The following is a 27,191-nucleotide window of genomic DNA, read 5'->3' as shown; positions in this document are numbered from 1 at the left end:
CAGACAGTACTTTTAAAATACAAATTTAAGAAGGAATAAAGAAGAGATGAAAGGGGAAGCTGAGGACTGGTGCAGGGCACGAGAAAATGGGGAGAACACCCCCCCCCTCTCTCCGTTTGAAAAGGAGAAGCAGAGGAAATTACCTACAGGATGGTAATAAGTGGATCAGCGAGGGCCCCTGCAGCTGAAGGGCTGTTAGCGAATCAAGGCAAGGAACCCATGCAGGCTGTGGGCTGCTGGCGACTGTGGTTAAGGGATTCACACCGGGCTGCGGAATCTGGCTCAAGATTGGGTGAAGGGTACCAGATATCAGAACTGGGATGCAAGAGGGTGCCGTGGGCACTGAAAGGTTCCTGATTGTGAGGTCCCTGATCCTGTCGGATCTAGAGCTGAAGCTGCTGATGGTTTCAACTGGATTCTATGGAGGAGCTGCAGAGGTACTGGAGGTGAATCCACGGACAAGGTGATTCTGAGTGGATTCTCTTTCTCTGACTGTAGGAGGCACTTCAGGCAATTTTTGCCAATGGCGAAACTGTCTGCCTTACGACAGGTGAAAACAAATTTTGTGTAATATTGCACTGCCTTTATTACATGACAATAAATTGAACCTTGCACCTCAAGGTAAATTTTGATAGTTTATTCATTAGTAAATACAGCATGCTTCATTTATCAAAATGAGCCCACTAATTGAGAGCTTTTGAAAAATCCAGATTCTCAGGGGGTCTTGATTTCTGGCATCCGGATTTTTGGACTTCTATTGCAGCTTTACTTTAACTTTCTTACCTTCAAAAAATTTTTAGGCAGAGAAGAATTTCACCCTCACATAAAATACTCTGTTCTCTAAATGTAATGCATTCTTGGGATGTCCCCAATATATTTTGAGCAATATTAATTTCCAAGTTTACACTGGAATCCCCAATCTCGTTTATTTTTTTTATTTTTATTTTTTTAAGTCTTCATTAGCATTCAAGAACAATCAATTGACTCACTTCAAGTTTCTTATAAACCTTTCAGTAGCCCGTCATTCCTCAGGTACACCAAGAAATTGGTCAAATCACTCATGGCAGCCAAAACTATTCAGTAAAAATCATCCTCATTCCAAGGAATTCATTTAGGATTGGGCAATGCCATTAAGGCAGATAAAAGTCCCACCACCACGGTCCAACAACCACCCAAATAATTGAAACAAATATTTTAGATTACTTTGTGAGCAACTTGAATAATTCATTAATATTATATTCTTATCGCTTGAAAATTCATTGTTCAAAATATTGTAAAACCCCTGGTATCTGGCACCTATGGGAATTAGTATATGACGGATAAGTGAATTTGCTGGTTGCTTGAGATTAGGTGTGGCATGATTGGCAAACTAACCACGAGGGGGCACCAATTTTAAACTTTCATATTTTTAATCTATTTATACTCCACTATTTTTTTTAACCAGTTGTTTGAATTCATAATGGGATTTTGCTGTATTAGTGTAGTGTTAATATTTGCTTCCAAAAAAGTTTCAGAATGGTAATAACGTAATTTTAGGTTTTTTGTTTAAAAACTGTAACTAGTGTAAAAACATGACAAAACAGTTCAACTTTCTAGTTCAGGAGGAATTTTTTTTATTCTGTACTATGATCAAAATCTCCCATGACTATCCTTCACACACACACCCCCCCCCGCCCCCCAAATGAACCCCATTGCCCCAAATGAACCCCATTCCCCCATTAGTCCCATCTCTTTAACATTTTACATTTCCTTTACACTTTAAGATCTCAGTCCTCCTCCTTCTAGCCTCCCATACAATGCTGGAAACAATTTCATCATCTTCAATAACCATATTTCCAGTTGCCTGGGATAAATGCACTGGAATTAACCTGCCTATAACTGCCAGCCTCTCTTAGTTAAGTTCTTAAAATCTACCTCATTGAGCAGGATTACATAACCTCTTCTGGTCTTCTCCATGGATTGTCACCTTGTCGTAGTGGAGAAGCTTGAGTGGTCCTGTATTCCGAGAGCGATACAGTCTGGAACTCTGCTCCTGCTAGGGTCACCCATGATGGTAAGGTCGAGGGTGAGGTCACTGACAAAGAACAATCCAACCAAGTCTTCAAAATGGAGCAGGCGGACGAAGTTACTATGAACTCAATGGCTGTGAAGCCAGACAAAGGCTGCAACAAATCCATCAGCTCCAATGGTCATGGTTTTCATGCCATTGGAATTAATTCGTTGATTTGTGAATTTTGTGCTTCTTGGAGTGTAACATCAAGTACATGATAAACAAATACACACACAGGCATCTTCGCTCTGTGGGTCAATGGAATGAAGTCCATCATTCTCGACCTCGAGGGATAGCCACAATCGTTTCTGATATCTCTTAATATGGCTCAGAGTAAATGGTTTATGTGATATAGTTCCTGTGAAGGGGTTTGGATGTTTTGGCAGTTAAAGATGCCACATAAATGCAAGTTCTTGTTATTACATAATCATTCTGATTAAAGTACTTAGAAAATTATTGTATTGTTTCTACTTTGCACTGTCTGGGTTAGCATAGTGTAAGTGGTACTGGGCGAGTAAACAAATGTTACAAATGCATCTCCATTTCTGATAACTAAGAGTGAATTTTTTGCATCTCGCTATTTGCAAGTTACCAGCAGAAAAATAAATTCTTGTAAAAACTGAATTAGTCTCCTTCAGGAAAAGCTAGAACATACCTTTATCTCTTCAGTGCTCTAAGTGATTTTTGTCTCAGGAGAATCTACCGTGCCCTTTTAACCCTTTCAGTTGTCAGAAAGAGCAGCACAGCCGGTCATGAGGACATTTAACAAACATGAAAAATTATGCCAATACAAAACAATAAAGGTCAAATACAATGTTATTCAAGACAAGGATGTTTCACAAATTCCTAATCTTTCATTCTTAAAGCTATCTGGAGTGAAGAGGTCTCTAGTAAATTTTCTACCTGATTAGTAAAGCTGGATCGCACAGTAGTTGGGATGGATTCATCAAGGTTTGCATCATCAAAGATAATGGCTGGATTCTTCCCTCCCAATTCCAGAGAAAGCTTTTTGCAGTATGGAGCACTCTGCTCTCGGATGTGCTGTGCAGCGAGTGTGCTCCCGGTAAAGGATATCAGTGGCACATCGGGGTGAGAAACAATTGCCGCCCCAGCTTTTGGGCCAGTCCCACATACTATGTTCACTACACCAGCTGGAATGCCTGAGAAAGGAAAAAAATACATAGTCAAAAATCAAACAGGAATAGTATAAGCCTTTTGACTTTAGATATGATGTAGTTGGAAGTGTAAGTGATACACACTGAAACCATCATGAAAGCAATGCTATAAAATGACTCCAGAGAAACAATGACTACCTAAAAGTATTTTAGCCCTAATTCAAAGCAGTACAACACATTCTTCACAACCATGCTGAACTCAGATCAATGATTCTGACCATCATAGAAAAATTAAAATCTGCAGATGCGATAAATCTGAAATAAATGCAGGAAAATCTGGAAATATTCAGCTAGTTAGACAGCATTGGTTGTGCTGACCTGTATAAATCTACTCTGCTGTAATCTCCTTTCAATATTTGTATTAGTTTCAGCGAATAAATGTAACATAGGTACATGAGAATAAAATAGAATATTAGCAAACCTTACAAAATAATACAGATGATATTGTAACCTATGTTACAGTAAAAAGCAGTGAAAAATAATACATTAAAGTACTATTCTACTTATCTAACCACACCCTACAGAGGCTATTGGCTAAACTCAGAGAGACCACTACCGATACTAAAAATAAGGTAACCAATAGGGTCGTGAAGTCGAAAATAGTTAATCTTACAAATTTTGAAAATAATTGAGAAAAGAACCCAATAAATATGCAAAATTATGATTCACTTCAGTAGTGGAACATCTAAAATTTTTTACAAAGTCAGACATGCCATCATATCAGACAACAATGATTATGAGTGGGAGGGACAGCATCTTTCCGTATCATTAAAATGGCCCTTCCTGCAATAAGGGAGGTGGGAGCAATGACATGGGATTGTGAAGCAGTCAGAATTAAACCAGATGGCCCACTTATTCCAAAGAGAGCAATAAAATGAGTTGGAATCAAATTAATATTAAGAATAAAGATAAGGTACAAAATAACCCTTCTCAAAAATTAGAAAGAAAAGAACATATGATACAGTGTACCTTCTTCAGTTATTATAAATTCATTTATCACATTTAGAAGAGAGATTAGAATAGAAATTAGCCAATTGAACTTTGGAATAGTGGGCCTGGTGTACCCAGCAAAAACCTAATCTTTGCCGACCTGACCCCACAATCACAATCTTTTATTTTTCTTACATCCATGTGCCAATCTCAGAGTCTTTTAAATGGCCCTATTGTACCAGCTTCCATCACCACATCCAGCAATGCATTCCAAGTTTCCAACATGCTCTGTGTAAAAAAAAAAAAAAATTACCACTGACATCTCCCCTAGTTTCCTCCACTTATTTTAAATGGATGTCCTCTTGTATTTTCTATTGTCACCCCAGGAAAGGGGTGTTGGCTGTCCACTCTATTTATGCCTCTCATAATCTTATGTACCTCAATTAAGTCACCTCTCATCCTTCATTGCTCCAAAGGAAAAAGCCCTAGCTCTGTCCACCTTGCTTCTTAAGATGTTCTCTAATCCCGGCAATCTCCTCTGCACCCTCTCTGATCAACAAACACCAAGACCTGGGACTCAACTCTTCACTGTGTAATTAGACCCTGAATTTCCTCACCTCCAGACGATAATCAATAGGAACATCTCCTCCACAATCTCCATCAGTACTGGAGCACCACAGGGCTGCATTTTTATGACTTTTATGACCTATGACTGTGTGTCTCAGTATGACAATAACACCATGTACAAATTTGCTGATTGACAGATTTGCCCAGGATTCACACTACAGTAGTGAGTTGCAAAACAAAAGGGGAATGAGTCAGCATATGGGAAACTTGGCTAAATGGTGCACTAACTTAAAGAACGCACTCCTTCTCACCAAAACCAAAGAGCTGATTGTGGACTTTAGGAGGGAAAAACTAGATGTGTGTGATTGTTGTGAGAGAAAACAGGTTTAGTAGGTAAAGTAATAGTGGACAATTAATAATGAATGTGGAGAAAATAGCATGGGAACAAAATACACACACACACAATGAGCTGGTACATACAATGATCAAAGAAATATCACTACGATGTCCCACCACCCTTGACTTAGTGCAGGCACGGCTCTATGCTACAAGGGACACTAATTAAATGCTCCCAACCTTTTTAACAGTGCACATCTTACCAAGTTTCTCCAGTGCCCTTCTAAATTTCTAGGCCTAGAGTGAAGCAGGGTAGTCCCAAGCTGACAAAGAGAGAGAACAAAGAACACATGCATCTTTATAGCGCTGGGTGGTGCAGCCCAGGTTGTTAGCAAGGTACAATGGCTTGGTGCCAGGAGGATTAATCCAACAGCCAATGGCCCAAGGCCAAGTACAGGCAGGCTGGAGGGTCCAGTCAAGATAATTTACAGGGAAACCAAAGACAAGGTGTGCACTAATGGGTGGGGTGGTACCAAACTTTGATTCGCAGCTGGTGTGTCCTCCCACAAGGTAGGGAGCAGTGATCCAGTTGATCATTGAGGAATCAGAGGTAGAGGGTGAGCAAATTTAAATTCCAAGGCATCACCAGCTCAGCAGACCTTTCCTGGACCCCACAAATGAATGTCATCGTGAAGAAAGCATGTCAGCACCTCTACTTTCTCAGGAGTTTGCAGAGATTTGGAATGACGTCGAAAACCTTGGCAAATTTCAACAGATGTGTATGCAATGTGCGCTGCTCAGCTACATCACTGCCAGGTATGGGGGCACCAATACCTCTGAGCAGAAAGCCCAGTACATCACTGGCAAAACCCTTTCCTCCATTGAGAAAATCTACATGGAATGCTGTTGTTGGAGAGCAGCAGCAATCATAAAGGATCCACACCACCCAGGTCTGTTCACACTATTCCCATCAGGAAAGAGATATAGTTGCCACAAGACTTCTGTCACTAGTTTCAGGAACATTTACTATCCCTCCACCCTCAATCGGAGGCTCATTAAAGGACTCTGACTTTCCACATTATTTATTATTGGATATTTAGTCTTGGTATGGACCAGTTTGTTTGCTTGTTTACATTTCTTTCTTAGTTTACTTTTCCCTCTTTCCTTAAGTAGTTTTTTTTGCCCTAGTGTTAAGAATTTTGCCTAGCCCACAGAAAAAAAAATCTCAGGGTTGTTTGTGATGTTATATATGTACTCTGACAATAAATCTGGACTTTGAAAATCTGAAGTCGATGGCTTTTCTTCAAGATTAAATGATTTCAGCAGTAGTAGCAGGAAACATTCAAACTGGTCTTCAAAAAAGTTGTACGAGAAATACAGAAACATTTTGGTTGTCTATTACCTCCCAACACCTACCTGCTTCATCCAAGAGTTTGCACATCATCCAAGCGGTGACTGATGTCATTTCACTGGGTTTGGCAACAACAGTGTTGCCCATGGCAATAGCTGGAGCTATCTTCCACGTCAAGAGATAAAGTGGTAAATTCCAGGGGCTGATAAGGCCAGCTGATAAGACAGGAATCAGGATTAACCACTTCACAATATGTGAAATTAGAATAATGTTTACTGGCACAGTGAAGTTCAGCAGATAACTGAGTCAATGACAAAATATTTTCAAAGCTGATAGTTTTGCCCAAGTGTCTTTTGGAATGGCAGAATACAAATCCCATTACCTTCTTAGAAAATAATGATCTCTTGTTTTAAGTTTGTTTAAACACCAAAGTTAGTATCAAATATTTGATGACAAATTTAGGAGGAACACATTCTGCAAGTGAATGAAAGTAGATATGGAACGATTAATAGAGCAGTAGTAGCAGAAATCCAATAGATGCAACCTCTTTCTTCATTGCTCTAAATTCTGACCCCAATTACAACACCGTTCACCCTTCCACTTTACCAATCTAACCACTGTTCTATTCTCTGATTGCTCGACAGTGCAATGGACATCTATTAATGGACATTTGGCAGATGTTGGACATGATACCTTTAGAAAACATTCAATTTCAAGTTTCTGAATTCCAAATCCTCCACTCACAAACACCATGCACATCCTTTCCCATCCACATCTATCCACCAACTAATGAAGCAGAGAGAGTAAATTTAGTCCTTCCACTGACTCCAGGCAGAAAGTCCTCCTATCCTTTCGATAGTAACACTCAACTGCTGCTCCCTCAGGGAAGCTGGCTCCTCCTGTAATGGTACACACCCCCCCCACCCCCCCAAGAAAGGATTTTTATAAATAAACACAACAGGGAAATACTAAAGGGTTCAGACAAATTGATTTTTATGGATAGGAATACAGATTGAAAAGGCAAATGTTACTCCAATTTTAATGAAGAGGGTCAATGAATATAAACCAAGACATTAAAGTAGAAAAGCAGCGGCTGACTGCAGTTGAAGCATTGCATGATGTTCTGGGAAGTTCATCCCAGGAAAAATCTCAGACAAAAGCTAGGGCTTTAATGATATCCAGAAGAAAATGGGATTGTTATTCAGGGAGCTCCAAAAAAACAGGAGATACACAAGAGACTGCAGATGCCAGAGCAAAAAAACCCAGCAAGACAAGCAGCATCTGTAGGAGAAAAAGAATGGTCAACATCTTGGAACCCTTCATCAACCCACTGATGTTTGACCTGTTCAATTTCTCCAGCAGATTGATTTTTGCTTGACAAAACAGGTTTGTGGTTTTGTAACAGAGAACATTAATGGGGAAGTTCATAATGTATCAAGTAGTAAGTGAAAGAAGTAGGTTCTACTGATTAACTGAGTAACAGTACTGATTATTTTACTTCTGTGGTCCTAAGATGGTGGGCTTTGCTTCCATGAGTGGAAATATTTAGAGTGATTACACAGAGTAGCCATCTGCAAGTTGCAGTAGGATATGGGTTATTTTCAGCTCGGCAACAACATAAAATACTGGAACTATTACTGGCAATGTCTACATTTAGCATCAGTTTAGAAAATGATTCACAGTTGCAAAGCAATGTGTTCGAAATATAATCAGCATTAAACTGGAGTGGTTGCTACAATTTTCCCAGTACTGGGACTAACATAATTTTCAGCTTTTTACCCAAATTGATCATGGTATATCTGTTCTCAATTTGATAGTCTCAATTTTTAAACGAGTTGAGATCATTTGTAAAATTTTTAAACAAAAAACATTAAATGTTGCAAATACCAGGTCAGGCCGTATCTCTAGAGCATAGATTCTTAATGTGGGGCATACACCCCACCGGTGGGGCATGGAAATATTTTGGTGGGGTGTAGGAATAATTTGGGAAATAACTAAAAGGTTGTTTGAAAAATAAACTTGTGTTGGTGTGAAAGATGTGACTTTGTAACACTGTCAGTAAAACACAATTGTGGTAACTTCCAAGTAAAATCACTTTATTCTTTTTATTTTCATAATGTGTTTTTGCTCTTTCAATGTTTCTCTGCTGTTTCTCTTATTTTAACCGTTGTTATCCTTGGTTAATGTTATATAGTCAGGATAATTTGAACTATTTTGTAACAGTGCAAGAATACACCCTTCTCACTATAGTAACTGCAGCCCACCACTGTGGAATGTATTTATATGTATATGAGTGTGTGTGAACAGTTTCCTGAGATGGTGGAAGGCATCAGTAAGTAAAATCTCTTTTGAATCTTGCATCTCTAAGTTACTTAAGAAGCCTTCCAAGTAACACAGAGACATAACAGTTAACATTACAATTATATTTTTTCTGAACGATCTTATTATCATTCATTCCAAATTATCTCATTGGTGACAAGGATTTCAAATCATCTCAACAATCATGTCTCTGACCATGCCCCTTTACTTTTTCAGTTCTGTAGTAAGTGAGAGCTGTATCTCTATGTATCTTTGTGCACTAGCATATCGATGGGGGAGCGGGGGTGGGAGGGGGGTGGTCCCAGCCTGAGGAGGATTCCAAAAATCGGGAAAAAAGGGACACCAGAAAGTAAAGCACAAGGCTAGCACAGTTTTGATGCACACTCTGGAAAAAAAAGGTCAGAAGCCACACTAGTGCTATTTTGCAAATGTGTTTTTTGGATTAGTATTCTTCCTTTGATTCGATCATTAATTTTTTTTTCATTTTTCAATTCTAAGACATAATAAAATATTGATTGTTCTGTTTTAGGGATTGTTGTATATTCAAAACGAGGAGACCAAGAAAACAAAAAGGTTCGTCTATATTCAATGGTGTTCTTGAGGTTTCAGGTTAGATCTGCTGTACACGATGAACATGCAGCTTTTTTCGTATTATGCCAACAGACTTTCACAAATTAATTAATGAAAGCAGGACATCTTGAAGCTCATTTGAGGGTAAAACATCCTAACCATGTCAATTCAAAATTGGAATATCTTAAATCACTGAAAGAGAAGTTTGAAAATAGATGAAAAATCACTTCATTTATTCGCTGCCCTAAATCATACCCTATGAAATTTCTCTACTGATAGCAAAACATGAGAAGAATCATATGATTGGGAAGGAACTGATTAAACCCACAATATCATTGTTTCTCAAAACAGTTCTGCAAAAGGATGACAACGATGTCTGAACAAAGTCATTGAGTAGTAGTACACTCTGCAGCAGGATAGATGACATGGGTCAAGATGTTGAAAAACAGCTTATTGAGAAGTTGAAATCACAAAAGTCCTCAATACAACTGGATGAATCTACTGTACGGGACAGTGAGGCTCTGTTTTTGGCATATGTGAGATATATTGATCAGGAAGAGTTTCAAGAAGAGATGTTTTGTGAATCATTAGAAACAGCTACTATTACAGTTGATACCTACAGCAAGCTCAAAAATTATTTGGATGAAAATGAAATACCTAAAGGAAACATTGTATCTTGTGCTGCAGATGGTGCACCCGTTATGATGGGTTAAAAAAAACAGATGTTTAAAATTAATGAAGGATGAAAATCCAAATATGTTGGTTGTGCATTATGTTATCCACTGATTAAACACAGTTGCCAAGAAAGTTTCCCCTGTTCTACACAAGATACTGCATTCTGTGATCAAATGTATCAACGCCAAATATTAATGTCTTTTTCAGGAGTTTTGTGTCGATAAAAATGCAGAACATGTGAGATCATTGCTTCACACTGAACTAAGGTGGTTGTCAAAGGGAAACTGCTTCAAAAGGTTTATGAACTCTTTGATCTCCTCAGCGAGTTCTTGAAGGACAAACCTGAAATGAAGCTCTTGTTAACAACAGATGGCAAAGCTTATGTGAGTTACTTGATGGATATTTTTGAGAATCTAAGTACATTGAACAAGCAACTCCAAGTAGCAAATATGATGCTCGTTGATGCAAAAACAAAGATATTTGTATTCATAACACTTCTATAATCATGCCAAACAAATATTTCTGCAAGAAACTTCAATCAATTCTAATGGTGCGAGGTAATTAATGTTGCTACAAATGTCATTGTTGACCATTTGAAAATGTTGGTTACTGACTTCAATTATAGATTTTGTGATTTAAGGGCAATGGATTTTTCCCTCTTAGTTAACTCAGCCATTGCTGGTGGACTTATCTGAAGTTCCAGTGCAATATCAAGAGGAGTTATCTGAGTGGCAACATGATGAATCTGTGAAAACTCTGTTCAGAGTGAAAGGAACCATGATGTGGCTGTCTAACAATATTGAAAAGAAATATCCAAGCTCAACTACTTTAGCAAGAGAACTAATGATACATTTTCCATCATCTTATTTAATAGAATGTGGATTCAGTGCTGTTAGTGATTTGCTATAAGCTAAGAGAAATTGATTGGAAATTACAAAATGTGGAGATTTAAAGTTGAAACTAACAAAATTAGTCCCTTGAATCAAATAAATCTGCAGCCAGCGTCAGGAGCAAGGTTCCCGCTGAAGTGATGACAATTGTTGAATGAGTGTTTGAGATGGTTGACATATTGAAGTAGTAGTTGAATATGAAATATATGTTCCAGTGTATTCCCGACCTTAATCGCAATAAAATCCACTTGCAGTAAATTATTTAACTTAAACTTCTTTTGAATATATAGCTTTTATTCCGCTAATGGTGGGGCATATGTTTTTTTGAAAAATTAAAGTGGGGCCCAGGGCAAAATAAGTTGAGAACCATGCTCTAGAGACAAACAAGTTCCCTTCTCATGAATTGATTACAAATGTTTGACTCCCAGATGCTGCCTGATCTGATGAATATTTCCAGCACTTTCCAACTTTATATCTGATTCTGAGAATGCAGAGGGTTTTGCATTTGTGTCATTTTTATTCCTATTCCCATTTGGTAACTGCACAAAGCTAAAACAAAACATAAATACCATATCCCAAAGAACAGTTCTAGTACCACTGACGAGCACTAAGCTGCCCTCAGTAGAATTACTCATTCCTCCCTCCTGATGTATTTGCAGTTTGTTTCTCCTCTAATTTTTTTTTATATATAAAGAGTCTGGTCATGTAATGAAGGAGATTATTCCCAAACTCTTAATGCCTCCATATATACAAATTTTACCAAAATACCAATTTCTTTGAGGAGATGGAAATATTTTCTCAATACCTCAACAAAATATGCCAGCATATTTTTGCAAAAACATTCAAATAGATAATGTAATAACACAGAAGAATATTTTAGAAGTTATCTGATTGTTTTCTGTTACCTCACCTACTCCCACTGGTGTCCGTGTGGTGAAGAGTGTACAATCCATGTGGACCATCTCTGAACATTCAGTGGTGTTGTGGAGGATCGTTGAGGCAAAAAAACGGAAATTATAAACAGCTCGAGGTATGTCAATGGTTCTTGCTGCAGTAATAGTTTTCCCTTAAATTTGCAAAGGGAAAAATGATTACTTATGAAAGGAGGTTATTGATGATTTCTATGAAATATCACAGTCAGTGTGGAGTTTTGGTACCTCTCCGTGTCTGATTACAGAATGTATTTGACAAGATTTTGATCTTCAGCAAAAACCTGTTGATTTTTCACAGCCATGCACAAGAGTTGTTAACAATAAGAGGGCATTCGCACCTTCAAACACACTATTCTAGTCAAGGTCTATCTTTATTAATATGACAATAATAAATTTATTTTGACATATACATCATACAAAGTGCATGTGCACTGAAATTCTTACTTGCTGCAGCTGAACAGGTACAAAAAATTGCAATAGTATTCATTAAATTAAAAAGAGAAAATAAATACAAAAGCTAAATAATAATTAGTCACAGTTTTCAGTGCACGAGAAGTTGCATAACAATATGCAGACAGTTATTTTGTGGTGTCAGAGCAGTCCATGAATAGTGTAACAAAGGCGGTTCAAGAGCCTGATAGCTGTTTGAAATAAAGTGTTGTGGAACTGAGATGTGGAGGTCTTCTGGCTTCTGTACCTTCTACCTGAAGGTAGCAGTGAACAGAGTTTGTGACCAAGTTGACAGGGGTCCTTTATGATCGTTAGCTGTCTTCTTGAGGGAGCACTTCACATAGATGTCTGGAATGGATGGTTGGTTCCTGTGATGGGCTTAGAAGTTAGGAGTTGACTTAGGAGTCAGTAGCAGATATTCTGGACTGAGGTGAGGAGAAACATATCTTGCATCTTAGAGGAAGGGCTTAAAAGAATAGGAACCAAATGAATGCAAATAGGATTAGCCAACCTAGTTGGCATGGGCAAGTTGGGCCAAGGGGTCTGTTCTGTGCTGTGTAATTCCATGACTCTACAAGGATGATTACAATTCTTTTAAATTGTCTAAATTAGAGGCATTGTCAATGACACATGTGGAGAATTGGGCACAGTTCTGGTCACCCTGCTGAAGAGCAGATCTCATTAAACTGGAAAAGTGCATGAAAGATTCATGAGATGTTACTGGGACTGAAGGAGAGACAGGATAGGCTGGGCCTTTCTTCCCCAGGAGTGACGAGGAGAGGGGTGACTTTACAGAGGTATATAAAACCATGCGTGGCATGGAGAAGGTGAATAACCACATGCTTTAGCCCAGGGTAGGGGAGACTAAAACTGGGGGTGCAATGGTTCAAGCTAAGAGGAGAAGGATTTAAAAGGGAACTGAGGGGTAACTTTTTCCACAACATAGGATGACATAAATATGGAGCAGGCTGCCAGCAGAAACCATTGAGAAGGGTACAATTTCAATATTTAATAGACATTTAGATGGGTACCTGACTAGGGAAGATTTGGGGGGACAAAAGATGGGCATGAGGTTAGCTCAGACAGGCATTGATCAGCATGGTAAAGATGGGCTGAGGGGCCTATTTTCAGGCTGTGACTATATCCAAGAATGAGAATTAATGATTCCTGTCCATTAAGGGAAGCATAGGATTTTTATTTTAAGACATACATCACAGTAACAGGCTCTTCCGGCCGATGAGCCCACACCCCTCAAATACCTCAATAAAACTACAAATCCCCGTACATTTTTTGAAGGTTGGGTGGAAACTGAAAATGCGAATCAAAAATCCTGAATATCAAATAAAGCTGAAAGAGAAACTTAATTCCCGCAGAAGCTGTCTGACCAGCTGAATATTTTCAGTGATTTCTGCTTTTATTTCAGGCAGTTTAGGAATTGGCTGGGAAAGTGGATGAGGCAGGAGAGTTGCCATGAGCTGATTAACAGTGATGCAGGTTCAAAGATAGACATGGTTACCACCTCCATTGCCTCATTTTAACAGCACAGTAACAGGCCCTTCCATCCTATGAGCCCACAGCACCCAAATACTGTACAACCAAGTGACCAATTATTCAACAAACCCCATATGCCTTTGGAACATGGAAGGACCCCAGTACACCTGGAGGAAACCCACACAAACATAGGATGAACCTACACCTTACAGAAAGCAGCAGATTCGAACCCAAGCCACTGGTGCTGTAATTACATTGTGCTAACTGCTACACTAACCATGCTTCCCCACAGTACATTTGCAGCTGCCACCAGGAGGCACTCTCAGCCAGCTTTCTCACTCTCATGCATGGACACAAGTGATCGGGTTACCTTGATCCTTTGATTCTGCCTGGGCGAACTCCTCTAGGTGCGCCTCCATCAGATCTGCCAGTTTGTGAAGTATCTGGGAACGCTGCAAAGGGCTGCGAGCTGACCACCCAGGGAATGCTTCCTTGGCAGCATTTACTGCAGCATCCACCTTCAATGGTACATAGAAATGAATAAATGTATTCCATTGGAAAAAATAACATATAATTTAAGAAATAACATCATAGTATTTGAACAAATTTGGGAAATGTACATGGAACACAACAGAGAAGTCCTACCACAGACCTCCACCACCTAAAATGACAGAATGAGAAGACGACGAAATGAACTGACCCACTGTGTAAAAGTAGATGATACAATTTTCTTGTTATTTACATTGTGTGATGACATTGTTTAATGGGTTTAATGTATCATATATGTTGAATGTTGAGTGGGTGGGAAGGGAGGTGGGAAACAGGGGAGAAAATGACACTGTATATTCAAGAGGGAAAGGTTTATGTGTATTTTGGTCAATATGGTTCATCGTGTGAAAAATTTAAAAAATTTTTAAAAAGGTTTAAAACAACAAACCAAGTCACAAGAAATCCTCAAACTGCCATCTTTTTCAATCTTTTTATTGGTTTTTATAATAAATACAGTACAATGAAGAAAAAGGAACAAAACTGAAAATACAATATCACATTTGTGTACTCGGTCCCCCTCCACAGCACTGCGTGAAGACAGGTAAGACATCAAAAATATATTGTGCGTGTGTATATATAAAACCCACCTAACATACTCTATTTTGAAAAAACTAACAAATGAAAAAAAACTCATCTGAGCATCTTATCCTGAGAATTACATGTATTTTGTAGCTTTTGATTCATACCCTGATTCATATCTCATCTGGAAGAGTGAGTACATCTAATCACATTAAAAACATTCATCAAATGAAAATAAGACATAAAAGGTCACCCTGTATCTTTAAAATTCACTGACGAGTCAAATACACAATATCTAATTTTTTTCTGAACATAAGCAGGACATAATATGAGAGAACCATTGAAACTACTGAAACACTCTCTTTCCATTTAAATAAGATGGCTCTTCGAGCCAACAACATAGAGAAGGCCACAACCAGTTGTGCAGGCACAGAAAAACTCCCTATGTCTGGTTCAGTAACCCCAAAAATAGCAGTTATTGGGTTGGGTTCCACCTGAAATACAGTTGAAACAATATTAAAAATTTATTTCCAATAGATTTCTAAGGATGAACAAGACTAAAACATGGGTGTTAATGTAGCAATATCAAATTTGCATCTGTCATAAGTAGAGTTAATATTAGAAAAGATACAAGCCATCTTATCTTTGGACATTAAAACATGATGCATCACTTTGAATTGGATTAATGAATGTCAGGCACAATTTGAAGATGTATTCACCAGTTTAAGAATCTTGTCCCATGAGTGCTCCAATAAGGGTCTTGCAAATTCCAATTCCCAAGCATTTTTAATCATATCATGAAGTACTGGACATAATTTCAATAATCTATCATATATATCAGATTCGCAATATATATTTGAGCTTTGAATAGTGTTCAGAGAGGTCACTGATGAGTTCTTGTTTACCCAAAACCAACAAATGAAAGCAGGCTAGTGCATTATTGTCTACAGAAGACTTGCTGTTGTAAGAGGGTCATGTGGTTTTGCAAGCAGAGAGAGAGAGAGAGACCAGTGTCAGCCACCTGAAATAGGAAAGGCTGGCAAGAAGCTCCAGTGTGGAAGACAGCCTGATCAAAGCCCTTGTGGTTCATGCAAGAGGAGAGGACTGGCTGTCTAATGTTTCACTTGGAATAAGGGAAACAGAAAGGAACTCTGTGATGAACTGAAAGAAAGAGGTTATCATCTGGAGAACCCTGAGGGGGCAAGTTTCATCAGCAAGACACTGAGTGACTGAGGGAAGTCCTCAATTGTGGATGTCCTGGAACAACAAATCTCTCTCTGAAAACCGACAAGAACCTTCCTGAGCAGTAACCATTTACCTTTCGAGCACAAAAGCCTGGTGAACTTTATAAATGTTAAATTCTGTGCACGGTATAAGAATTGCCTGCAACCAGTGAACTTGGAGGAATGAGAAGTGAGATTGGACTGTGAACCCAAGAACTTTTCTGAACTTGCACACACATCACATACACATGCACTTAGAATTAGAAGGGGGTTAAGTTAGGTTAGTTAAGTCAATAGTGATAAGTTAAAGTGTGATTCTGTTTTCATGTTTAAAGATCATTAAAAGCAACTTTTGTTTAAGTAATCATTTGACAGTGAATATCTATTGCTGCTGGGTTTTGGGGACCTCTGGGCTCGTAACAATTGATTGACAGTTCATTTTGAATTTGATTGATTGTCAGAAATTAAGTGTTCTATGAATGACATTACTTCTTTTCTTTGCCTTGGCATCGCGGACGAAGTTTTATGGAGAGGTAATGTCCACGTCTGCTGCAGGCTCGTTTGTGGCTGACAAGTCTGATGCGGGACAGACTGACACGGTTGCAGCAGTTGCAAGGGAAAATTGGTTGGTTGGGGTTGGGTGTTGGGTTTTTCCTCCTTTGTCTTTTGTCAGTGAGGTGGGCTCTGCGGTCTTCTTCAAAGGAGGTTGCTGCCCGCCGAACTGTGAGGTGCCAAGATGCACGGTTTGAGGCGATATCAGTCCACTGGTGGTGGTCAATGTGGCAGGCACCAAGAGATTTCTTTAGGCAGTCCTTGTACCTCTTCTTTGGTGCACCTCTGTCACGGTGGCCAGTGGAGAGCTCGCCATATAACACGATCTTGGGAAGGCGATGGTCCTCCATTCTGGAGACGTGATCTACCCAGCGCAGTTGGATCTTCAGCAGCGTGGATTCGATGCTGTCGGCCTCTGCCATCTCGAGTACTTCGATGTTGGGGATGAAGTCGCTCCAATGAATGTTGAAGATGGAGCGGAGACAACGCTGGTGGAAGCGTTCTAGGAGCCGTAGCTGATACCGGTAGAGGACCCATGATTCAGAGCCGAACAGGAGTGTGGGTATGACAACGGCTCTGTATACGCTAATCTTTGTGAGGTTTTTCAGTTGGTTGTTTTTCCAGACTCTTTTGTGTAGTCTTCCAAAGGCGCTATTGCCTTGACAAGTCTGTTGTCTATCTCGTTGTCGATCCTTGCATCCGATGAAATGGTGTAGCCAAACTGGTTGACCGTTTTGAGTTTTGTGTGCCCGATGGAGATGTGGGGGGGCTGGTAGTCATGGTGGGGAGCTGGCTGATGGAGGACCTCAGTTTTCTTCAGGCTGACTTCCAGGCCAAACATTTTGGCAGTTTCCGCAAAACAGGACATCAAGCGCTGAAGAGCTGGCTCTGAATGGGCAACTAAAACGGCATCGTCTGCAAAGAGTAGTTCACGGACAAGTTGCTCTTGGTGTGAGCTTGCAGGCGCCTCAGATTGAAGAGACTGCCATCCGTGCGGTACCGGATGTAAACAGCGTCTTCATTGTTGAGGTCTTTCATGGTTTGTTTCAGCATCATGCTGAAGAAGATTGTAAAGAGGGTTAGTGCGCGAACGCAGCCTTGCTTCACGCCATTGTTAATGGAGAAGGGTTCAGAGAGCTCATTGCTGTATCTGACCCGACCTTGTTGGTTTTTGTGCAGTTGGATAACTATGTTGAGGAACTTTGGGGGGCATCCGAGGCGCTCTAGTATTTGCCAAAGCCCTTTCCTGCTCACGGTGTCGAAGGCTTTGGTGAGGTCAACAAAGGTGATGTAGAGTCCTTTGTTTTGTTCTCTGCACTTTTCTTGGAGCTGTCTGAGGGCAAAGACCATGTCAGTAGTTCCCTTGCGCGAAAGTCGCACTGTGATTCTGGGAGAACATTTTCGGCGACACTAGGTATTATTCTATTTAGGAGAATCCTAGTGAAGATTTTGCCTGCAATGGAGAGCAGCGTGATTCCCCTGTAGTTTGAGCAGTCTGATTTCTCGCCTTTGTTTCTGTACACTCTCTGACTCAATTAATGCAGGTCCCGGGTGAGGACCTCATCCAGCTCTAGCCTTAAGGGCTGTTACACTTGTAATGAAACTGCACTTCCCTTTTTCAACAGATGGTATCGAATTTATTATATGTATTTAACATTTGTTTTGTATTTCCAGGTTAGTCTAAAGTTATTTAAATTTACTGCATTAAATTAGTTTTTTGGTTGGTTCAAATTTTGATAACTAAGTATATCCCATGGATAGTGAGGCACATGGAGACTTTAATGAATAATTAATTGCTCACTGATCAAGTTAATGTTAAATTCTACTAAGTGATGAGATGCCTCAGTTTATTAGCTGTAATAAACAACAATTCTTTGATTACCTATTCCTTACAGTTTTATCATTTGTTCTTTGATTTTAACCTAAGCCACAATCTGCTTGTTGTATTATACTGCCATCTGCTGGAACTAAGGAATTGGACAGGAGTACACAGACTAGTCAACAGGAGCTGAGGATGTGGTTTCCTGTTTCATCCCTAAGAATGTACCTTGGCATCATTGTAAGTGAAAGGAATGTGTGTGCAGAAACTAATCTCGGCCGCAAATGGTAGTGAGGAATGAGCTGTTGGTGCAAGTGCTGCTTTTCTTGCCGATACAGGAATAGATACCAAGGGGGTGATTAGTGTGAAGCGATGAGGAGATGAGGAAGTTACGGAGCAAGAGTTTGTCTCCTGAAATGGAGGCAGAGTGAGATCTAGGTGACAAACTCTCTATAGATATTCCACAAAAATATTGTCAAATCTGAAGAACAAAACGGTCTGGTGAGGTGGGTGGTTAAAACACATAATTCCATCATTCACTCTGCCTTTGGTTCCCCCCTTTATACATGCTCCAGATAGCTCCAAACTCAGATATTCCCAACAATCACCTGTTCTCTCCACCATTCCCCCAACCCCTACTCCATTCACTTTCATAGTGCATTGTGGCTCACATCTCTGCTCCATGGCCAAATAATACAGACTCTAGGGGTTGTGTAGCTTTTTTCTATTTCTGTGATTATTCAACATGCTAAAGAAATAACCTTGCAGAAGTTTGGCTTGAAAAATCAAGCATGAGGCTTTTGGGTTTCCAAACTTTGAACAGCAAATGTGCTGCAAAGCCAAAGCAAACTGCTAATACAGCTTCAGGCCAGTACCTGGGCCACCCCAGCATCAGATGGCCAGCTACCAATAATGTAGGGAACTGAGCATCTATATTAATTACACAAGTAAAAACATACTGCTGGAGAAACTCAGCATGTCAAACAGTGTACTTTAAATTACAAAGATAAATTTACATACCAATGTTTCAGGCTTGAGCCCTTCATCAAGGTGTGGAAAAATGTAGGCAGATGCCCGGGCCAAACCTAAAGTTGCAGAAATGATTTACTAGAGTAGTTCTAAGGAAGAGGGACTTTAACCATAAGGTTAGATTTGGGATAGCTGGTTTGTTCTCCTTGAGATACAGATGGTTAAGAGGGGATTTTGATGAAAGGTGTCCAAGGTCATGACAGGTTGACATGGTAAATAGAGAGGAGTAGTTACAGTGGACACAGATTTCAAGCAATAGGTGAAAGACACAGTGGATGAGATCTCACTGCCTTTAAAAGGGAAGAGTCATTCAAAGGAATTGAATAGGCAAGAGGAGGAATAACTATGAGTAATGAGCAGCAGAATGTGGCTGATTAGAGTTCTTGACAAACAGCCAGCAGGGGCCAGATGGGGTGAATAACCTACCTCTGTGCTCTAATCATTCCACGATTCAATGCAGTGACCAAATTTTTAATCCATCTATAGCAGGACCCAGGTTAAAAAAAAACACAAACAGGAAGTGCAAGAGGGAGAATCAGGCACCCATGAGGGGGAATAGAAAGTGAGAAGATAAAGAAAGAACAAAGGGTCAAAGAAGGGGAGAGGGAAAAAAGCAGATCCTGACAAAAGCAGGAAGGAGGAAACAAATGGTGAAGGAGAGAGGGAGGAAAATTAGTGAGAGTGCAGGAAGATAAAAGAGGAAATGTAAGATAATTGAAGGGATGAAATTTGGGAGTAAAGCTTTAAACCAGTTTAGACAATGGAAGCCTGCATTAATTAAGTCAGAGAGAGCCAGTATCCTATGATTTTAATGAAACTGTGAAGTTAAAATGGCTGAGGAATCAACCTAACATGATCATGACTCCAGCTCATGTACAACATATGGCCCAGCTAAGATCAAGGTTTAAGTGACAATGTATTAGTGTAAGAAGTGATGAAAGACGCTGTGATTGTAGCAAAAACATAGAAATGCTGGAGCAACTCAGCAGATCTCACAGCGTCCATAGGAGGTAAAAATATATAATAGATGTTTCGGGCCTGAGCCCTTGAACCTTGAGGAAGGATTCAGGTTATTTTTTTCAAACCTCTCATGGAGACTACAAGATTTGCTGAGTTCCTCCAGCATTTTGTGTTTTGGCTATGCTCTAGTGTAAGGTGCTTGAGGAAGGATTCAGGTTATTTTTTTTAACCTCTCATGGAGACTACAAGATTTGCTGAGTTCCTCCAGCATTTTGTGTTTTGGCTATGCTCCAGTGTAAAGTGCTTATCATTGATCAGAAGTGACATGTACCTTCTGTTTGCTCCACCATCTCCCAAACCTATTTGTCAGCACTTCCAAACGGGCACACTTGCAATAGGATCAAATATTGTGAGCAGGAATTAAAAAGTGGTTAGCAGATGTATGTCACCTCAGGAGCAATTCAGTCACATAATTTAGCGCATGGGTAGTTTTGAGCAAGCTTGCTTTGAGAAAAGCCAGCATGATGCACTGGAAGAGCTGATTGACATTTTTATATAATAAAAGTATGCTAATTATAATTGTTAGCCAATGGCCTTCTACTCTACACGACGTGTAAAAGTACATACAGTTTCTAAATTGAAATACACTTCAGCTACTCCAAAATTAGGTTCACATCTAAATTTCCTTTCATTTTTAATTATTTCCCCCAATGCTAAACTAAAACCATACAGAATGAAACTCACAATCCTGATACAGTCACTTTAATTTCACTAGATTTGTTTATTACTTTGGCAGTTTTTAACTTTAAAAGATCAAACAAATAAGAAAAATAGAGGGTAATAGGCAGTGGGTGAGATTGATGTGAAGTGCACAACTGCACTGCAATGTTCTATGTTGAAATACCTCAGTATTTCAAAAGACAACAAAAAAAAGGCCCTTTGTACCAAGTCAATACCTCATAATTAATCATTACCTCGGGGTGCAGAATTAAATATACATGGTCAAAGTTCAGCTGCCATTTCAAAAAGGATCAATAAGAAAAGGCCTTGAGATCCTTGCATGACATTTAATCTTCCTATTGGTTGATATGGATTAATTACATAACACTTTCACTTAACTAGAACAAAGAATGAAAATCACTCAAACTTACTAAGCACATACTTAAGAGTTCAAAATCACATTTCAAGCTGCTACTGATCCCAACTTCAAAGTCAAATTTAATTTTTTTAATTTAAATTCACACATACAGAAAGGTAACAGGCTCTTTTGGCCCATGAGCTCTTGCTGCCCAATTGCACCCAATTCCCCTATTACCCCCTTATATTTTGAACGGTGGGAGGAAACCAGAGCCCCTGGGGAAAACCCACGCAGACACTGGGAGAAAGTACGAATTTATTACAGGCAACATGGGATTCAAACTCTGGTTCCATTCGCCGGCACTGTAACAGCCTTGCAATAACTGCTACACTAACCATGCTGCCCAAGTTTTGCTTTGTGCTTCAGACATGATTTTAAAAGATTGGAGAGGTGGAAGAATTGTGCTACTGTAGATATTTGTTGCATGCAACAGTTCAAAATCCATGATTTGGTGAGGACTGAATTTATTTGACAAAGTTCTGCAATGGAAATGTTCATCAGACATGTTCCAAAGATTATAAGAATCAATGCGGTTCATGTAGATGGATAACAAGGTCAGTGTGAGTACAGTGGGCTGAAGGGCCAGTCAACTGTACAACTCCATGGCTTTATGCTTTGGGATCACACAAAACAAATTAAAACCCTTGGAATCTGTTATCCATAAATAAATAGCTCCACAAAATCCTGGGAATCCCTTGCTGACAGAATGGAGAGACTCTAAGGTAGGCCATCACCATCTTCCCAAGATAGCCACATGTTCCCTGTAGGATTATAAATCCTAAGAATTTTATCACTGGAATGGAGACCATCTCCAATTTCATTCTCTCCATCAGATACATCCTGATTCCTTTAGCCCAATGGTTTTCAAACTGCCACCCTAAACCAACATTCCACCTGAAACAATCCCTATGCCATGTGCTCTGTGATTAGTAAGGGATTGCTTCAGGTGGAATGCGGGTGGGAAGGGAAGGTTAAGAATCATTGCTCTAGGCCCAATTGTTACTAAAAGAATTTTGCTTGAGAAAAATATTAATTGGCTTATTTCCTTTGGAGTTATGAAACCATGCACATAACAAATCAATTAGGTACGAGTAAAAACAGTGGTTTTCAAACTTTCCCTTCCCACTTAAGCAATCCCTTACTAAACACAGAGCACTTATGGCATAGGGGATTGCTTAAGGTGGTATGTGAGTTTAGGGGGGCAGTTTGAAAACCATTGGGCTAAAGGAAGCAGAATGTAGCCCATTAAAACGCCAGTCACAAGTTGTCCTTTGTGGGTGCCACGCCTGTCTCTCCTCAGACACCATCCTACCCATCTCAAAACTGTTATCATCATCCTTCTCAACAACGCACCTCAGCTGTGCATCCTTGCCAGCTCTGCCATTGAATATCCCACCTCCATCACTTAGCAGGCTCCTGCCTCGAAATTTCACCCTAACACACCTGCCTATGCTTCTGTGGTTATATCGCATTGAGTGGGTCACACCATTCAACACCATTCAACTAGCTGATCTATCTCCCTCCTGTCCGCTTCCTCATTGCCATCTGTGATTCTGCCAACAACCATGCTGCCATCGGCAAATTTGTAGATGGCGTTTGCAGATATATTCATTTCAAGTTTAAACAATAGTTGGCTACGTCAGGGATTGAATCTTTCCGAACAAAGTTTCCTGTGCAAAATCTTTTCAATCATTTAGTCCACTTATCTCTTTGTTCACTGAGTACACATCCACTTCTGCCTCACCCATGTGGATGTGAACTCTGCCTGCTGCTTGTCCCACTCATACTCAATTATTGGTGGGCACAAACTGACGGGAATGGATTCACTCCTGATGCAGCCACTGTGGATGACTTTTAAAACTTATTCCTCCATAAATTTGGCTGGTGAGTTCCCACTCTGTTTCACTATACAAACAGTATGGTGCAAACAGGCTTTTTTCACTGAGGTTCGATGAGACAAGAACAAAAGGACATGGGTTGAGTATGAAAAGGGAAATGTTTAAGTGGAACTTCTTCACTCAGAGGGTGGTGAGCACGTGAAATGAGGTGCCAGCAGAAGTGATGGATGTGGGGTTGATTTCAACATTTAAGAGGAGATTGGATAGATATGTACATGGGCTATGATCCAGGTGCAGGTTAATGGGATTAGGCAAAAAATAGTTCATCACAGACTAGGTAGACCAAAGGGCCTGTTGGGGCTGTAGTGTTCCATGGTTCTTTACAGACATTTCACTGTACTACTTCACTGATCACTTTGATGCCCATGATTAGCTCTGGATTCTTGCTTCTGCTGGCAACTGCATGTTCAGCAAAAGACAAGTTGAAATGAATGTGCCCTTCCAATTGCCTGGGAAATGCATTAGAGGCCATGCACAATGTCTGTTCCCATTCATTATTACCTACAATTAGACATCTCACTCTCTTGGATGTGGGAGAAAACTAGAGCACTCAGAAGAAACCCACATGATTACATGGAGAATGCACAAACACCACACAGAGAGCACCCGAGGTCAGAATTGAACTGGGTCTCTGGTGCTGTTAGACAACAGCTCTACTAGCTCCTATGGTGGCAGGTTAACTTTTGTGCTGGCCGGATCCCTTCTACTCTGTGTCTGCAGCTGGTGCACAGGCATTTGTTGAAACTCTTTACCTATGTTTTTTTTGTAGGACTTGGCCTAGCTCTACCCAAAAGGCCTCACCTTGGAGCATGACCAGATTGAGTGCACAAAGGTTCTCGTCTCTATGCTGAACCTAAAACATTGATCTGAAATTTCTGGCTTCGCCTTGTTCAATTTCTGCAACTGGTGCAGAATGTTAATAATTGTGGTCATGTTGTCACAACACAGGTCTGATCAGCACCTTTCATCAATCGTTACACCCAAGTCTGACTCCCACCTTTGCCTAGATTTAGGAAGACCTGGCTTCAGGGCTTTCCACTTGGAGTAAGAAATACATTGCCATAATAAACTTACGCATGTTCCCCTTTCGAATCAGGGCCTCCATGACACTGCACTCCAGTAGGGCCATAGCTGGACCTAATTTGTCCCTTAAAAAAAAAGACCTTAACTGAAGATAGCAAAAATATGTCCTATTTGAAAATTTATATTTATTTTTAAGCTGTTGAAATGACATAAGCTGCTGCCGTTCATAACAGTCCTTGATATACCTGATCCCTTTCTGGTACCAGGTATCCAGGATCTTGTTATCTATTGTCCATGGTATTAAGCCATTCTGAGTCAGAATTGTTTTTGAAGACAGCCCCACTTTAAGTCCATGCACTGATTAATCTTGTTCCACACAGAAATAATATGTTTTTAATAAGGGAGTGTCTTTGTCACCAAATAACAATTTAGAGTCCCATTTATAAATAAAGTCTTCTGTTATCTCCTCATTTATCATGTGCAGACCAATTTGTGCTCAGAATGGTATACCTCCTCCCTCAAAGAGTGAGGCAGTATACCTCAACTGCGCTGCCCAATAGTATTTCTTAAAGTCTGGTAATCTCAGTCCACCCAGACTGTAATCCCAGATTAATTTCTGCATAGAGACCAAATGAACCTACTTACCTGTGAATTAACATTCTGGAAGAATCTCTGGGGGAATGCCAAGGGTAAAGTCTGGAAAAGGTACTAAAGCCTTGGCAGCACATTCATCTTAATACATTGACCATGCCTACCAACGTAATGGGCAGGGTCATCCATCTGTTTCGGTCCTCCTCAATTTTTTGAGCAAGGGGGTACAATTATAAATTTTGCAGAATATTATCCACCCTGACTCCCAGGTAATTGATCTCCTTTTGTGGCCACATCAATTGACTGGTTTTTTTTAAATTGACTTTAGTCCCCTTTTGTAAGTGGCAAAATTTTGATCTTGTCCCAATTAATCTTGTACCCGAAGGCTTTCCCATATTCCTCCAGGGTAGATTGAAGCTTGCTCAATGAACTTGCTGGGTCTGTCAGATACATCAGCATATCATCTGCAAATGGATTGATTTTGTATTCTTCCTAGCCCACTCTGAACCCCTTGATGTCTGGATCCCATTGAATGGTTTTGCCAGTGGTTCTATAGCCAAAATGAATAGAGCTCGATAATGGGAAGGCTGAAAATATTTGCCCATTGGTCACAACTTTAGCCTTGGACACGTTATACAATGATGTCAGACTACTATTCACAGGTTATAGCTCTGCCTTCAACACCACTGTGGTGATACAAATACCAGACTGTCTGTGTCTGTCTGCATTCCTACCTGCCTACTGTAGGGGACAACCAACTGTACCTGCAGGGAGGTAACCTGGGACACTGGCCCCATATATGTGCTCATGTCAGCCCTTTTGTAGGCAGTAAAGCACAGGGAGCCAGAAGGGATACTGAACCTTGTGTGCAAGTTTTAAGCTAATTAAAGCCTATAGTACAGCCTTCGTGGTTTGAGCTTGTTTATTCACACTGCAGTGCATCATATTTAATTAGTTTAAATTTAAGAGAACCATGGAGAAATTTCTCAGCATAGAAAAGCTGGATATCGACCACAGATCCAGCACACTTTGAGATCTGGAAGCATGCAATCGGGGCAATCATCCACACTCAGGCTGAGGTCATCAACTCATACATAGTACTGCGCATGAAACTGGGCCCATTTGCATACCAGGTGATCATACCAGCCCCCAGTGAATGTACTCTACTCCAGGTACCTGCTTAGCATCAGGCTACAACAACCAGGTGAGGCAGTAGAGGCTTACCTTGGGGCACTGCATGAATTGGCACGCCTGTACATGACCGAGACCCGGATGACTGCTGCGGAAGTGGAGTGACTCAACTAGGATGAGTGTGTGAGGCCTGCGATCAAGAGCAACCTGACAGAGTCTACTGGAAGAAAGCTATGCTTCCCTCGTGAGGTCACTGATGTGGTCCATTCTCTGGAAGCTGCAGCCCCCATGCAGAAACCTTTGATGTTTGCCTGCTGCCTCCCCCAGCCTGGCTAATACAGATGACTGCCACCACTGAGGGGCCCTACTGTGGAGAAGTGATCACCGTGGCCGAACCATCCCACCACTGTAAGTACTGCAGGACCCAGTGTGCATCCAGACACTCCCAGAAGAACTTCCCCATGAAGAACTCGCATTGCTCCCGATTCAGTAAGAAAGTCCATTTTGCCAAAGTGCGTTTCTCCAAACCTGCCAGGAGCATTGCAGCCCTCCATGACCAGTCGGAAGACCCCCTCCAGGCATGTTATTGGGCAGTGCCATTGCTCCACCTGTCACTTCCGCCTACACCGGAGATGTGAATTTCAGTTTGGCCATTGAACAACACTGCCGTCATGTGCTCTCCACAGGTGCAATCTTGGACCGGCTGACTTCTGCCCACACCAAACACGTTACTTCCACCCCGCCGACCCGACAACATGGTCAACATGTGCACACATAGCCAGCTCCAGACAGTGCACTTGTTGCACCTCACGCCTGCACACACTACGTACCAGATGTTGATACTTGCACCTACTAACCACTACTCACTGCCACCAGCTTGAAGCAGCGACTAGGACCCCGAGTTGGTCCTAGTGGCTATTGGACAAAATCCCCCATGGTCTCAGGTGCTCAATGATGGACACTGCTGTCAAAAGCAAGGTAATAAAATGCCTATTCAATAGCGGTAGTACTGAAAGCTTTGTG

The 27,191-nt window shown here is 40.5% G+C and overlaps 1 protein-coding gene across 5 annotated transcripts in view; it reads right to left on the bottom strand.

Moving 5' to 3' along the window:
• aldh8a1 (aldehyde dehydrogenase 8 family, member A1) overlaps positions 1-27,191 on the bottom strand; it is a 52,811-nt gene that overhangs the window by 11,036 nt on the left and 14,584 nt on the right. The window contains exons 2-5 of one of the 5 annotated variants that reach the window (XM_069887278.1): positions 14,107-14,254; positions 11,774-11,929; positions 6,475-6,624; positions 2,954-3,210 (exon numbers count right to left, since the gene is read on the bottom strand). In XM_069887278.1, the coding sequence (XP_069743379.1) occupies positions 2,954-3,210; positions 6,475-6,624; positions 11,774-11,929; positions 14,107-14,254 (711 nt within the window). The remainder of the gene's footprint in view (positions 1-2,953; positions 3,211-6,474; positions 6,625-11,773; positions 11,930-14,106; positions 14,255-27,191) is intronic. The other 4 variants (XM_069887279.1, XM_069887280.1, XM_069887282.1 and 1 more) reach the window with 4 other exon arrangements.

Source organism: Narcine bancroftii, chromosome 6, assembly GCF_036971445.1.
Source record: "Narcine bancroftii isolate sNarBan1 chromosome 6, sNarBan1.hap1, whole genome shotgun sequence".
In the NCBI taxonomy this organism is placed as follows: domain Eukaryota; kingdom Metazoa; phylum Chordata; class Chondrichthyes; order Torpediniformes; family Narcinidae; genus Narcine; species Narcine bancroftii.
The sequence above is the reverse complement of the archived record's forward strand: the minus strand, read 5'-3'. Positions and strand labels throughout refer to the sequence as shown.